The following is a 16,677-nucleotide window of genomic DNA, read 5'->3' as shown; positions in this document are numbered from 1 at the left end:
CATATATTGTTTTAATAAGTATCCAAAACATACAAGTTTCATTTATATAATTTTTCAAGGGATCTTATATCTGTTTTCAGTCTTGTATCCTTTTCATATGAGTTTCATACAAGACAGATACAAACTTTATAAGATTTATATATATATTTTCCATATGGGTAATGTGTACACTTACAGCTGCATTTTTATTTTGTTAAATACAAACAAAATTATAGCAGAAGTGCTGTCACATGTCTGGCCAAAAGAGAGTACCAATTTGTTTATTTGGTACTTCAATGAAAAGCTTAATTTAAGAATTCACGTTCACGTTTGCAGTTTTGTCTAGTTATACAATATTTGAAATTAAAAACACAAACAAATAAAACAATACATTTTTGTGGGTGTTTTCTTGTTTGTTTGGTTTTTTCTTTTATACTATTTGAACACTAAAGTGGCCCTACAGTGAGATGACAGTGCCAGCAGTGGCCCACAGCTCAATTAAATTTGAGACCGCTGCTCTAATGTAAGCGTCTTGTTAATGTTGGTGAAGTCAGTTACACAGTGGACCCTGGGCCAGCAGTGCATGGGCAGGAATGCATTTCTTACTTGGAAATTTGGAGACCACATTACATTTAAAGAACAAATGGATGGGCAAACTCTGCCAGTAAACAAGCTTCTCTCAGCTGGAAGTTCTTTTTAAAAAACTAATGTTAGCCTACTGCAGCTACCTTGTTTTAGTTGTGGTAGCTACCTGGGTTATGTGCCACTTCAGTATCTTCGATGTACTTTTGCTGTGTGATTTATTACTATTACTGAAGGCTGCATTACAACCTGCTAGCTGCAAATAATCATGTGCAGTTCTGAACACAGACAAAAAGAAAACATATCACTGATACAGAAATAGTTTCCTATACGAGATCTCTGCAAAAAGTGCAGCATTACCTAATGTCCACTCTACTGTTACTCATTTTATATTAAGATTTAAAAAAAAATCTAGTTGGTATTGGTATGGCGAGTAGCCTTCAGTAACATTCATGTAGTTGTAAAAAACATGATAATATATTAAGTAATCCAAAGTATTCAGAATACGTTTCTCTCATTGAGTAACGTAATGGAATACGTTACAAAATACATTTTGGGGCATGTATTCTCTAATCTGTAATGGAACACATTTTAAAAGTAACCTTCCCAACACTGGGCGTGTTTATATTGGAAAGTAGATATGCACCTGAAGGGTGGACTCTCACCGGCTGACTGTAAGCTGACAGTTGGCTGACCTCTGGCTGAAAGTAGCAATTTTGAGTGGCTGTATCTATACACACATTGATAACCTATCATGGGTGATGTCCATCTTCTATACTGACACTACACTGTTATACTGTCTTTATACTAGAGTATGACATTGGAATTCAGTGAATGAATCCAAGCATCATCTTAAATCAAATGAATCTCTTCTACACTTGATGTAACCTAACTCTGTCCATGGGCACCACAGACACTGTGCAACAGTCCAACACAGAGATTTACTGTGAATTCAACACATGAATGCAAACTAACCTTTTTATCCTGCACAAAACTACCCAGTATTTGCAACATTTAAATAACACAAAGTTAGCAAAATAGTAAGTTAGTAAAATGAAAGTACATAGTTTATCAAGACATATCATTTGCAAATACAATATGTGATTAAACATTTGTGATGACACTACACGCAAGCTTTTAATTTGAAGTTTATCACTGAGCAGTCCTCTCCTCTTCCTCTCCTGTCCTGTCTGTCTACATCTTTCAGCATCTCTGAGTGAAGTTAATCTTGCACTCTTTTGTCAAAGGAGCTTGCAAAGAAAAGCATCTTTACTTCTTTAAGTTGCTTGAAGACGTTTCACCTCTCATCCGAGAAGCTTCTTCAGTTCTAAGGTCAAATGGTGGGGAGTCCCAGATGGGACTGTCTGGGACTGGAGGTGGCAGTCTGGGACTCCCCACCATTTGACCTTAGAACTGAAGAAGCTTCTCGGATGAGAGGTGAAACGTCTTCAAGCAACTTAAAGAAGTCCAGACGCTTTTCTTTGCAAGCTCCTTTGACTACGATGTCCTGGATGACTGAGAACCTTCACAGACACTTGCACTCTTTTCTCTCCCTGTGAAATCCAGCAGCTGGATGTTTAGCTATCACCACCAGTGCTGGTCAAGTTACTTGAAAATAGTTAATGATGACTTCCCGAAGAAAGTAATCCCATGACTTTACCGATTACACATTTTCAAAAATAATTAGTTACTTTATTACTTAGTTACTTTTGAAAAACATGATACATAACCTGAATACGTAATAAAGTAATAGACCTTTCAGCCCAATTATATTTTTTCTGCATAATCCATCATATAAAATGGAATCAAATGAAAAAGTCTCTTTTTAAGAATTGTTTTCTTTTCTAATCTTTTAACTTTATGCACATTGCGTCAAGCAACAATTAATTTATATTGTTGCGAAATCAATCAATGTAGAGCAGTGTCACAAACCACGGAGGCCCCAGAAAAGTGCAATCAAACGTTGAGTTTACTAACAGCCCGGAGAAAACATCAACATATGTCTTCTGACCAAAATACATGTTGTGGACACTTATAAAGCAGTGGGGTACACGCCCCCCCATGGCGTCAATGACAGATTAAAATAGGTTCCAGACCTTAGTCACAGTTAATTGTACATCTTGTACATCTTTAATAGCTATAAACAGACATAGAACTTCTCATTTTGATAACACCTTCCATACAAGGTAATAATCTTAAGCCCTCAGGGTCTCTGAGGCTAATTCTTGACTCTGCTCATCTGTTACCAAGTAGAATAAAATGCAACAAGTTTGCAACAAGAAGCTGGAAACATTTGGGCCTCTGCTCAGGCCTATTCCTAGATTATATGTATTATATGTACTGTAAGCATGCATTGCAGTTATCCTTCTATGTTCTAGTTTCCCTCAGCATGTATCACCTGGACAGTCACGCCAGTGAAGCTTAAAACCCTTAATGAGCTGAACATCAACTCAAAATAGGCACAGATATGCAATGTATATAAAATACTTCTAACCGTACTTTTAGTAAAAGTTAACATAATGGAAGGATCCTCAAATGGACATCTTCAATAAACAACTGTAATGCAGTATCAAGACTGTGAGAAATATTATTAGGTGAACTAATGCTTTAAAGAATGTTATTAATGCAGTTATAATGATGCGGATTATATGGCAGCAATAAAAGAATTTCTGTATCTCCACAATATGCAACAGTCTTTGACTTGAAGAAATTTGTTTAACATTTAAACCTATTTTCTGTATATTCCAGCATACAAAAAAATATAACTTTGTGTGTTTACACTCGCTCTTTCAGATAGATGCTGTCACGATCGGGCGAATTACACACAGTAGTTCGGCGTGCCCATGTGGCGTGCTGGCTAGACCCAAACGCGGCGAAGGCTAGCGGTTGGTGGGAACAGACACGCAGTTATTCTAGTAACTATCAGTGCACGAAGCGTGGCTTCGGAACTGGCGTTACAGACGGAGAGCGAGCGGAGCCGGGATGAGAAAAAGGATTGAAGGGAAAAACACTCACGGTTGCTGAATCAGGCAGAGACTGACGTCGGCAAAGTTTCGGAGCTCCTGACATGAAGAGAACGATGTCTGAACGGCGAACAGGTGGGTGGCGTCTCTTTTAAACCCGGCCCCGTGATCAACTGATCACCGGCTGACAGGACCCCCCCCCCCGAAGACCGGCACCCGACGGTCCAGGACGGCGGCGGCGGAAATCCGAGATGAGAGAAGGATCCAAGACGAAGCGGGACGGCACCCAGGAGCGCTCCTCAGGACCGTAGCCAGCCCAGTCCACCAAATACTGGACCCCCCGACCCCGGGGACGGGAGTCCAAGATCCGCCGGACAGTGTAGACAGGACCCCCATCGACGAACCTGGGCGGGGGCGGGGCCCGGGAGGGGGGCGCCAGCGAGGAAGTGACGCGCCGTTTAAGCTGCGAGACGTGGAAAACCGGATGGACCTTCATGGCGGGTGGAAGCCGGAGACGATAAGCCACGGGGTTGAGTCGGGCAGTGATCTTGTACGGGCCAACGAACCTGGGAGTGAGTTTCTTGGACTCGGTGCGGAGCCGCAGGTGCCTCGTGGAGAGCCAGACGCGATCCCCTGGCTGGAATGGATGACCCGGGCGGTGGCGGCGACGATGCTGCCGGGTGTACAGAGCGTTGGCTCGGGAAATGGCAGCCCGCGCCCTGATCCAGGCCTGACGACAGTGGCGGACCATCCGTTCAGCAGCAGGCACGTCGACCTCTGCCTCCTGATGGCTATAGATAGGAGGATGAAAACCATGACAGACTTCAAAGGGCGAGAGACCGGTGGCAGAAGAGACGTGAAGGTTATGAGACAGCTCAGCCCACAACAGGTAACGAGGCCAAAGCGACGGTTGGGCGGAGACGAAGCACCTCAAGAAACGCCCCAACTGTTGATTGGTCCGTTCAACCTGCTCATTGGTCTGAGGGTGATAGCCGGACGAGAGGCTGGGAGACGCTCCAATCAGGCGGCAAAAGGCTTTCCAGAACCTGGCGGTGAACTGGGGTCCCCGATCGGAGACTATGTCCTTGGGGAACCCGTGAAGCCGGACGACATGGTCCAGGAGGAGCTCGGCCGTCCGTTTGGCGGAAGGGAGGCTGGCCAGAGCGACCAGGTGCACCGCCTTAGAAAACCGGTCTACAAAGGTGAGGATGGTGTCAAGACCGTCCACGGATGGGAGGCCGGTAACAAAGTCGAGGCCGACATGGGACCAGGGACGTCCCGGCACAGGGAGAGGGCGAAGGTTGCCAGCGGGCGGCTGAGTGGAGGACTTGGCCCGAGCACAGGTGTCACAGGCGGAAACGAATTCACGGATGTCCCGAGTCATGGAGGGCCACCAGAAGGCACGACGGAGGAGTTGGAGGGTCCTGTCGGGCCCCGGGTGACCAGAGAGCGGGGAGGAATGAGCCCAGAGCAAGGCTTCCTGACGGCACCGGGATGGTACATAGAGCCTCCCAGCAGGGGTGTCAGGCGGAGGTGGTTCGGCGGTCAGGGCATCCCGGATAGAGTCCTCCAAGGGCCACCGAAGGGGGGCAGCGAAGCAATGAGAAGGTAGGATAGGTCCAGGGTCTGACGTGAGGCCGTCCTGGGCGAACTGTCTGGAGAGAGCGTCTGCCTTAGCGTTCTTGGAACCAGGGCGGTAGGAGAGGTGGAAATTGTAAGGCTCAAAGAATAAGGCCCAACGGGCCTGCCTTGGGTTGAGCTGCTTGGCAGTCCGAATATGGATCAGGTTCTGATGATCAGTCCAGATCAGAAAAGGGTCTTTCGCTCCCAGGAGCCAATGCCGCCACTCTTCTAAGGCCCACTTGATGGCCAGGAGTTCTCGGTCTCCGACACCGTACCGTTGCTGCGTGGGAGAAAATTTCCTTGAGAAATAGCAGCATGGGTGAAGTTTTCCATCCGGGCCGTGTTGAGAAAGGACGGCGCCAGCGCCAACATCGGAGGCATCCACCTCCACCACAAAATCTCTGGCAGGATCAGGGTGGCGTAGGACGGGGGCCGTAGTGAACCGGTGGATAAGGTCTCGGAATGCCTGTTTCGCACCTGGGGAGAGGCAGAAGGGCTTAGGCAGGTTAGCTGGTTTGGTGAGGGATGTCAGTGGGGCGACAATGGTGCTGAAATTGCGGATAAAGCGCCGATAGAAACTGGCAAAGCCCAGGAAGCTCTGTGGCTGAGGCCACTGGGTCACGGCTTGGACCTTTTGCGGGTCCATGGTCAGGCCATTGGAGGAGATGGTGAAGCCTAGGAAGGTGGTGGACCGCTGATGGAAAGCACACTTCTCCAGTTTGCAGAACAGCTGGTACTCGAGCAGCCTGCTCAGCACGGCCCGCACATGGCGAATATGGTCCACTTCGGTGCGGGAGTAGATCAAGATGTCATCTAGATAAGCAAACACCCACCGGCCTAGCATATCCCGCAAGACATCGTTGATCAGATGTTGGAAGACAGCAGGGCTGTTGCAGAGGCCGAAGGGCATCACCAGGTACTCCCAGTGCCCCTTAGGGGTGATGAAGGCTGTCTTCCATTCATCCCCTTCCCTAATTCGCACCAAATTGTAGGCGCTGCGTAGGTCCAGTTTGGTGAAGATGCAGGCCTGGGAGAGGGAATCGAGTGCGGTGGATAGCAGAGGAAGAGGATGGCGGTTCTTGACGGTGACTTTATTCAAGCCCCGATAATCTATACAGGAGCAGAGCCCGCCATCTTTCTTCTTGTCAAAGAAGAATCCCGCAGCTGCAGGGGAGGTAGAAGGGTGAATAAAGCCCTGTTGGAGAGCCTCAGCAACGTACTCCTCCATGGCTTTGTCCTCTGCGGGTGACAGAGAGAACAGGCGACCACGAGGAGGGACCGCTCCCGGGAGGAGCTCAATGGCCATGTCGTCGGAGCGATGAGGAGGTAGAGTAGAGGCTCGCCTCTTACTGAAGACCTCAGATAGGTCGTGGTAAGCCGGAGGGATCTTATCCAGATCAATGGGCTCCGGGGGTGAAGCCTCTTCTGACTTTGAGTTCTTTTTGGTCCGAGAGAGAAGGCAGCGGCATGGACACTGGGGACCCCAATCCAGGATCTGGCAGGAAGACCAGGAGATGTGGGGGTCATGTTGACGGAACCAGGGGAATCCAAGGATGAGAGAAGAGGAAGTGGCCGAGACTACTAGAAACCTGATCTCCTCCTGATGATCCCCAATAGACATGTGAACCGGCTGGGTCTGGAACTGGATCGGGTAGGGTTGGAGGGGTCGCCCATCTACTGAGGTCACCGGGAGAAATCGATCGACGGAAGTTAACGGAATGCGAAGTCGAGAGGCTAGTTTTTGGTCGATGAAGTTCTCAGCGGCTCCGGTGTCCAGGAGGGCTTCAGATGAGAACTGTTGGTGTTTCAGGTGAAATATTACTGGTAACAGAAAACGAGAGGGGTCAGAGGAGTGGGAAGGGCCAGGTGGGACTCCCCCGCAGTCTACCTGGCGTCGTCGTTTCACGGACGTAGCGGGCACTGGGGACGACGGTGTCGAGCTGATCTACAGTAGGCGCAGAGACCCTCACGCCAGCGTCTCTCTCTCTCCTCTTTGGAGAGTCTACCCAGCTGCATGGGCTCCTCGCTGGATGTACTGCTTGGGCTAGCAGCGGCTCCGTCAGAGGGGGGAGGAGGCTGCGAAGACGTGGCCCTCTGAGGCTGGAAGGGTTTGAAGGCCCGAGGGGTGTGGCGAGGCCGCGACATCACTCGTTGGTCGATCTTCAGGGCGAGGTCCACGGCCTCATCCAGAGTTTTTGGGGCCTCACGGCCGGTCATCTCATCTCGGATGTAATCAGCCAGTCCCTCCAGAAAATAGAGTGCAGAGAAGCATCTCCCCACTTTAGCTTAGCGGCCAGGGTACGGAATTGGGAGGCAAAGTGACAGACGGGTCGACTGCCCTGGCGTAAATGAAGCAGCTGTGACTCCACTTCCACTTCGCTGCTCGGGGGAACAAACGTCTTTTTTAATTCCTCCACAAACAGGGCATAGTCATTGCAAGCTGCAGATCTATTGTTGTAGAGAGCCGCGGCCCATTCCTGAGCCTGGCCAGACAAGAGAGAGGTTAACAGTGCAACTTTTGCACGGGCGGTGGCGTATTTAGTGGGCTGACATTCAAACAGCATGTCTAAAGTGGCGAGCAAACCATCAGGCCGGCCATCAACTCCGTTCCACTTATCTGGTAGTCCGATCCGGGGCTCCGCGCTCACCGGCGCTGGCTGACGTTGCAGCGAGGTGACGGAAGTGGAAAGTTGGAGGACAGTTTTGGTGAGGGACTCCATTTTTGTGCTCATCTGATCTACCACACTGCGAAGATATAGTACTTCGGCTTTCAGCCGTTCGAATTCCGCTGGGTCTATATGCGGCTCACACATCCTGTCACGATCGGGCGAATTACACACAGTAGTTCGGCGTGCCCATGTGGCGTGCTGGCTAGACCCAAACGCGGCGAAGGCTAGCGGTGGGTGGGAACAGACACGCAGTTATTCTAGTAACGATCAGTGCACGAAGCGTGGCTTCGGAACTGGCGTTACAGACGGAGAGCGAGCGGAGCCGGGATGAGAAAAAGGATCGAAGGGAAAAACACTCACGGTTGCTGAATCAGGCAGAGACTGACGTCGGCAAAGTTTCGGAGCTCCTGACATGAAGAGAACGATGTCTGAGCGGCGAACAGGTGGGTGGCGTCTCTTTTAAACCCGGCCCCGTGATCAGCTAATCACCGGCTGACAGGTGCAAGTAAAACACAGCATTTTTTTTTTTAAATCCCAAGATTTAGCAGCATTTAGTCCTGTCGCTCTTAAATCTGTTTTCACCTTTAAAGCAGGAGTGGGGCAGGTGGAGGTTCGCCTGGTTTTGCAGCGGTCATGTCAGTGGGGGGGATCCAGGAGTTTCTCTGCGAATTTCAAATTCCCGTGGCAGCGTGCTAGGTGCTTGCTCAGATTTGAAGTTTAATTTTCCGCTGTAGAAATAAGTTTTCTTCCCACGCAGAGTGTACAGCAGATGCTAATATTTTTGTCACTTTTTACGGAATCAAACTCAAAGTAATGTAAGTACTTCCAAGCTTTAAATACTGCATGGTCGTACTCTCTCCCTCATTTCATATTATCCATTGTTGATCTGCACACGTCTGTTGCTGCCAAGGATGTCCTACGCTTGTACGTCATTGCCATGAAACACTCTCACAAACAAAATAAGGGTTTAGTAACGCAGTAACACAGTGTGCTTACGGGAAAGTAACAGTAATCTAATTACTTTTTTGCAATAGCAATTGGATTACCCCTCTCTGATCACCAAAATGTACGACAAACTGCCAAAACTGTGTGTTTGCTGATGTTTATTGAACTGAAAGAAATGCTGAATTTGAAATTAGCTTCCACTTAAAAAAACGCCACTCCCTTCCTGCCACCTCCTCTTCAGTAGCACAAGCTAGATCCTGCACCTAGTAAACTGTGTTTGACACAGAAATCCAAAAACAGAGCAACTCAGGCAGATAATAGGGGAAAAGAGAAAGAAAGAAAATGAGAACAATAACTAGAATAAGGAAAACACAAGAAATACAACTTAAAAAGGAATTTTGCAACACTTGTAGATAATAAATAACCTGGAAGTTATTTATTCAAACCCCGTATTTATTGATAAGACCACAGGATATCACATATTAAAACTGAGAAATATAATGGGGATTTTCTTTAAAAATATCAGAACAGGAAAATGTTTACTGTTACTACACAGTGCAACTAGTGTGGCTAACATTATCATTAGCTTTTTATTATGTGACCTCTGGTCAGAGCTATGTTGACACTATAATGATGAAAGAGATCAGAAATATCTAAAATCTTATAACTCTTTTATATAAATGACCATTGCTGTTGGCATAGAAAACAAGTACGAAATGGTTGACCAGATACTGCCTTTAACATGCTAAATTAAAGATAACACTTGTGCTGAAATTGAGAAAAAACAACCAAATGCCGTATTTTTTCTCTCACACACTCATTAATGTGCAAGTCAGTGAATCCGCGGTCAATGTACAATTCCTGTGGTCTACTCTCTGAACTCTTCTGAAAAGGGGAAAGTGGGCAGGAGGTCAATAATATTTACACCTACCAACACTGAAGGCGCCTGTTTACACATGAACCAAAATCAAGGGTTATAAAACATGTATGTTACATTGAGCTGAAAGATACATTTTATTATTAACTTAACTGATCTCTGTAAAATAACTATAATAACTAATTGGATGATTGAACAAAAAAAAAAGAAAAAACCCAAAAGGAAGTCAATTAGGGAGAAGATGATTACAAAATAAAACAGGAAAAGAATGAATTTAATTAGGAAACAAATAAAAACGTGACAAATAACATGAAGTCATAAAATTATGAAAAAATTAGAAAAATTGTAAAATTATTTGTGATGCATATAACTCATTTACAAGTGAAAGAACCTCTGAATCTGGAGTTTGAACTTCAGATTCAGAGAGTTAGGCAAACTGGACTAGATTTCAAGAACAGTCTTTCTGTGGGCAGGCTAGACAGTAGTTGGATCTCTCAACCCAAGGTAAGGAATTTCCTAAAACACTGTCCTTTAATTTTGGTGTCTATTTGGTTAAAAGGATCATGTAAATATTCCAGTGCTTGCAAGTGATGTATAGCTCTACATATTTGGCTGAAGAGCAAATAAAATTTTTCTTTACATTGTGGATACTTGATATAATTTATGAGATCACTGAGGTGATTATTTCTCTCTGATATTATAGGAGCCATGACATCCCATCATGTCTTTGGGATGCTTTCTTTCCTCAGTTTATTCCTCATTTCATTTACACCACACTGCGATGGAGGAAACATTCTGGTGTTTCCTTTAGATGGCAGCCACTGGATCAATATGAAAATCTTGCTTGAAGAACTTCATGCTAGGGGACACAACTTCACTGTGATCAGGCCGTCTACCAGCTGGTACATCTCTGAAAAGTCTGATCTATACACATCCATTACAGTTGAAACGGCTGTAGATTTTGAGCATTTTTTTGGTGGGTGTCTACAGGAGCAGGTGGAGGTATGTGAATAGTGTATGTGATGAGTCTGAATATAAATACTCTGTTATTTATAAAAAAAAATTCTTTTTTCACTTTTCTTAGGTGGAAAGAGAGGGGGCATCATTGATGACTGCCTTCACACTCACCAAGAATTTTTTTTCTTTAATTTCTTTTGCACATTCACTTTGGTATGATGCTTTGAAAAATATTTTTGATGATCAAAATATGATCAAAAGATTAAGAGATTCCCAGTATGATCTGGTTCTAACTGATCCAGCTTTAGCCCCAGGGCTTATTCTAGCCAAATATCTCAAGCTCCCCTTAGTGCTCAACGTACGCTGGATCACCAGTGGAGAAGGCCACTTTGTGTTAGCTCCCTCACCACTCTCCTATATCCCAGTGCCAGGATCCGGCTTAACAGACAAAATGAATTTCATCCAGAGGCTCAAGAATATTCTTTTCTATAGCATTATACTGTTCCAGCAGAAATTTGTGGTGGACCCAGTATATAATGACATATGTGATAAGTATATTGAGGGTGGATGTGACGTCATCTCACTTCTTCAGGAAGCAGACATTTGGCTGTTCAGGTCAGATTTTGTGTTCGAGTTCCCTCGCCCCACTATGCCAAATGTTGTCTATATAGGAGGATTTCAGTGCAAACCAGCTCAGCCTCTGCCAGCAGAGCTGGAGGAGTTTGTTCAGAGTGCCGGGCAACATGGAGTGATCATCATGAGTCTGGGAACTCATGTCGATGCTTTGCCCAAAGAGGTTACAGAGGAAGTTGCCGGTGTCTTTGCCAAGATGCCCCAGAAGGTAACAAAAAGTCAAAGATTCATATTTCCACTACTGCGTCTTGGATTGTTAACCTATAGTATTTTAATTTGTCCATATTAGCCAATAGATACACTGTGAAAGATTCCATTGTTTGTGTATTGCCATTCAGAAACCACAGTTTAGCATTGCGGTGCATTTTGGAGCCAGAAGTGTATGTAAATTTATGAGAGGATGGAGTGGTATGTTATTAGTCAGGAAGGCTAAATTCTGTAAGAGTCTACACAAAAAAGATAGTATATTTAATGCTGGCACAGGTTACCAATAAAATAATATTAGAGTTACACTTAAAAAAAAAAAATAACACAAGCAAGATTTAGGACAGATACCTTGGTTAGACTGTTAGTACAAATAAAGAAAGAGAGAGTCACACTTAGCATAGAAATGCTCCAAAAGAAAAAAATAGAATAAACACTAACAAGAGGTTCTTTTCTGTAACTTGAATTAGGTAAGGTGTCCCTCCCATAGAGTTCCTTTGACGTATATTGTTTTTGCATTAGGTTGTAAACATACTTGCTTTTGATGTCTTGACGTTTTAACTACTGTAAGCAGCCTCAACATCGAAAGGAACAGCAAATGACACTTCAGTGATCCCATCATGTAACTCCCGGAAAAGTTACTTAAAACTCATTAACATTAAGATTTTAGTCTGAATTTGCATCTAAGTTAATTCTGTGTAGTATTGTTAAGTGTTTTGTAAAGTCTCAGGGCTAATGGGGAAATCTTTTTTTTTGTTTTTTCTTACCAGGTGATCTGGAAGCATAAAGGAGACCAACCCTCTACACTGGGAAACAACATACTAATAGTCGACTGGATGCCACAGAAAGATCTTCTGGGTCATCCACAGACCAAAGTCTTTGTAGCTCATGGAAGAACTAATGGTGTCCAGGAGGCCATTTACTATGGGGTCCCTGTGCTCGGCATACCCTTGTTCTTCGACCAGTATGACAACCTTCTACGACTGCAGGAGAGAGGAGCTGGAAAGATCATTAAGCTAGCTGATGTTAATGGCCACAGTTTTGAGCAAGGTCTTAAGGAAGTGATCCATCAAGAGAGCTACAGGCAGAACATTCAAAGACTGTCAGGTTTGCACAAAGATCAGCCAATAACACCCATGGAGAAGGCCGTCTTCTGGGTAGAATATGTGATGCGCCACAAAGGGGCTCGTCACCTGCGTACAGAAGCTTATAAGATGCCCTGGTACTCTTACTACTGTTTAGATGTACTGTTCATATTGCTGTCTGTGGTCACTGTGCTGCTTCTCTCTATTGTGGCTGTTTTCAGATTTCTGTGCTGCCGAAGACAAAGAAAGATAAAAACTAAACAAAGCTAAAATATTTTCCATTTGGGAGATGACATACTATGTCTATTAGTTACTGTGGTTTAGTTTTACTCTTTAGATGTACTGTTCATATTGCTGTCTGTGGTCACTGCGCTGCTCCTCTCTATTGGCATTTTGAGATGTATGTATAGCTAAAGACCAAAACAATAAAAACACAACTGAGTTCTCTTTTAGCAAATGTTTCAATGAGTTCTTTTGAATTCTAGATAAACATGTAAAAACAGACTTTAATTTTTTTTTTAGATTTCTATGAATTTTTAATTGGAAGATGGTGCTATGTCTGACCATTATTGTGGTGTTACAGCACACTTGCTAAAATGATTAAACTGGGTTTTAATTTAAAAAAAAACAAAAAACGTAACAGCAGATCGCTTGAACTTAAGATGGGGTTATTGCCACAGGCTAAACAAGGAAATGCCATCAGCAAAGGAGGAAAAGTTTAACTTGCTGATTGGCAAGGCTGCACACTTGGGTGTATAACAGCTCTAGAGCAGAGCTTTCCCTCATAGCTGAGAGGTTTTATACACATGGTATTAAGAAAAAACAAGACTAACATGTTGCAACAAATTATCAAGTCTGTGACATGCCTGGGATTAAAAAGAGCTAGAAATAGAACAATTTCAGAATGATGTGCATGCAAATGCTAAAAACCCCAAACATCTTGGCAAATAATTTTTAAAAAGGTTCAATTTGCTACTGGAAACTCTTCGATACAGAAAGTTTTTTTTTTTTTTTTTTTTTTTTTGGTTTGTTTGTTAGGAAGGAGAAAAGCAATGCCTAATTCAGACTGGCAAAAAGAAGAAAGTCACACATTTGGACATATTCATCGATTTTGACTGGTACTGCATGAATCAATGAAACACCAGAATTAGTGATGTTGTGGTTTGATATTCTTGGTTCTTCTGTTTTTAATGTGAAGTATTTTTGCGCTTTGAACTTTAACATTTATGAAAATTATAATATTGTAATGTTGGTCTACCTGTACATACACATGAACTTTACCATTCACGGCACGACATCATTCAACGATGGACTGGATGCAACAGAAAGATGATCTGGGTCACCTACACACAAAAGGCCATTTACCACAGGCTCAGCATAACCTTGTTCTTTGACCAATATGTCAACCTTATAGATTTGTAGGGGAAAGAAGCTGGAAAGGTCATACTCTTGGCTGATGTTGAAGGACATAGTTTGGAATAAGGTCTTCAGGAAGTGCTCCATCAATAGAACTCATAAAAATGTTTTAATGAGTTCACATCTATTAACATGCAAACATAGATTTTATTTATAGAAGTCCAGAATTTATAGAATTTGAATTAGAAGATAACAAATTGTCTGTTAATCATTGTGATTTAGTAGTGATACAAAGTAAACTTCTGGACTTCTAAAGGGTCTGCAGCCTTAAAGTACGCAGCCTCAACCGTCCTCATGGGCCGCGTACTCAAAGACCGCTAAGGCCGGAAGTGCGAGGCTTGTGAAATGGGACGGTCTAGCCTCCGTTGCGCTGCCCAGGTTGCCTAGCAACCATGATACTAACAGCTGGAAACGTGTCATACAGCTTTGTTTGACAGACATGAAGGAAAAAATCTTTTGTTCATTTGTTTGTTTCTTTCTAAATGAGCTTTGATCATTCTCTGTAAGATTAAGCTCAGCTCTCCCTTGTTTTAAATGCACTTTAGAACAACACGCAGCAACACTACACATGAGCGGGGTTAGGGTTAGGGTTAGGGTTACCCTAACCCTAACCCTAAACGGGACAGACATGACTGGGGGATAGGACAGGGAGAAAGAATGAAAGAAAGAGAGGGAGAGAAAGAAAACCAAAGGGGAGAAGAGACGGTGAGAAGGGGGGGACGAAAGAAAAAAAACAAAACAAAAAAAAAACACCTGGGTCACCTGTATGGAGAAAAAAAACAGAAGAGAAAGCAAACAACAAAGAGCAACATAATAACAAAAAACGGCACCATCACAATAAACTAGCTAGCAGTAGATATCAGTAGATATTAAATAATAAACGATATTGTGCAGCACGCAAGATAGACAGCGCACAATGTGCTTTGAGGCAGCAGCCAAGAAAGCTGTAGTCCGCGTCTGTGAATACCCGTGTGTACACCTGTGTGCATACCTGTGTGGATCAGCATGCTTGCATTCCAAAGGTTTCTCCATGTAACGATCTGCTAGGGAGTGTGGGGAGCCACAGCCCCGTCCTCCAGGGTATGAAGCAGGTATGGAGGAGATCAAAACTCCAGACATCCAGAGGCCCCCAGAACACAAGAGACCAAGGAAGACCAACAGAGGGGCAGCCGCGCCACTGTCCCGGAAAGAGCTGAGGAGAGTCCCAGATGAGGGCTCACTCAGCAGCCGCGGAGCAGAAGCCAGGGGGAGTTGCAGTGACGCGCCCGTGAGCTCCGCCGGCAGCCAGCTGCGCCTGAGTGACCGAGCCCCAGGCCGAGAGGCCGGGGGCACCCCACCTCCGAAGTGGCCCGAGCGAGCCCCAGGCTCCAGGCCCCGATAAGCGGCCGCCAATGAGTGAGCCGGTGTCGTTATTAAACATTTGCACATAAATAAGTGACATAATATTCAGTACTTACTTAAAGTTTACTCTTCGGCCGCCCCTCATCCGCCGTTTTTTTTTGGCAAAATTATCCACACCCACCACCGTGCTATGCATTCTGGGATATGTTGGGCCACGAAGTCTACACTGCCACAGGGAAATTCAGGGAAATGAAGGACGCATTTCAGGGCTACATTTCGAGCAGCCTTTGAATTGGGACAGCCTTCGGCGCGCCGCTGTGACGTAATCGGCCTTGAAATGCGTACTTTAAGGCTGCAGACCCTGAATTGGGATACAGCCCCTGTCTCCCGTTTACCTGCTTGTTGGATGAATGTGTGGGCGCAGGTGAGTGATGTCAGCAGTTGGGTGTGACCTTTCAATTATTGTCTTATCTTACTGGCTTTTGCCTTTGTTTAATGGTCAGCAGGAATTGTTAAAGAACTTTGGCAGGGGTATAGGGCTGGAGCAAAGGCCTTGTTGTTCTGGGAATTTCTAAAAAGGAACTGGTAGTATTTTTATTTTTATTTTTATTTTTTTGTGTGCAGTGTGGAGCTGGATGTGGGGAAAAAAGTGCATGAGTTTTACTGCCAGCTGAAAGTTGCACTGAAAGAACTGGTCAAGGTATATAATAATATAAAAGGCTGATCAGAAGATGCAGGCGGATGTGATTTGACATAGCTTTTTTTTTGTACACCACCAAATTACAACAGACATCTTGATTTGCTTTATATTGTAATTTAAATCCTACAATCATAGAACCTCAACAACTAAATGACTACTTATGAGCAAGAACTTGGCAACAGTGGGAAGGAAAAATGCCCTTTTAACAGGAAGAAAGCAGCACAGGCTATTGCATTGTAACTAGGGGAAGTTTCAGGGTCACCTGATACAGCCCTAACTCATTTGCTATGTCAAAAAGGAATGTTTTAGGCCTAAGTAGAGGGTGTCTCTCTCTTGAATCCAAGCTGGGAGCTGGTTCAACAGAAGAGGATATTTAAAGCTGAAGGCTTTGTCTCCCTTTTTACTTTAAAATATTCTAAAATATTAAAACCATCTTTAACAGGTTTGATTAATCCACAATGCAATCTTCAACATCGGCTGCAGACTCACCCACCCCCACTGCTGCTGTTCCACCTCTGACACCTCAGACACTTCACACCTCCTCCACTCACACTGCTCACTACTCTCCACCCCCAACCAAAGCATCCAGTTCACATCCAACACACTGCTCCAGCCTGTCTCTCTCAACCTGTCACATCTTCAACCTGAGCCTGAGGCTGGGGACAGTTCCACAGCTCTGGAAAACCTCTTGTGTGGTACCAGT

At 44.7% G+C, this 16,677-nt stretch overlaps 1 protein-coding gene across 2 annotated transcripts; it reads left to right on the top strand.

Moving 5' to 3' along the window:
- The first annotated feature begins 737 nt into the window (after window positions 1–737).
- LOC146565794 (UDP-glucuronosyltransferase 1A5-like) lies at window positions 738–12,787 on the top strand. 2 transcript variants are annotated; one of them, XM_085289188.1, is made up of 4 exons: window positions 738–791; window positions 10,419–10,640; window positions 10,723–11,436; window positions 12,203–12,787. In XM_085289188.1, exons 1-4 carry the CDS (start codon window positions 738–740, stop codon window positions 12,785–12,787), a joined length of 1,575 nt encoding a protein of 524 aa, XP_085145314.1. The 2 variants fall into 2 exon arrangements, with proteins under 2 accessions (XP_085145314.1, XP_085145313.1); XM_085289187.1 differs by lacking the exon at window positions 738–791 and having other exon boundaries at window positions 10,347–10,640.
- The last annotated feature ends 3,890 nt before the right edge of the window (window positions 12,788–16,677 follow it).

The sequence above is a fragment of the Mchenga conophoros genome, linkage group LG10 (assembly GCF_057382185.1).
Source record: "Mchenga conophoros isolate Kocher_MC1m ecotype Shallow Benthic linkage group LG10, M_conophoros_male_GT1.1, whole genome shotgun sequence".
Taxonomy (NCBI): Eukaryota; Metazoa; Chordata; class Actinopteri; order Cichliformes; family Cichlidae; genus Mchenga; species Mchenga conophoros.
Note: the sequence above shows the minus strand (reverse complement) of the source record. Positions and strands in the feature narration are given on the sequence as shown.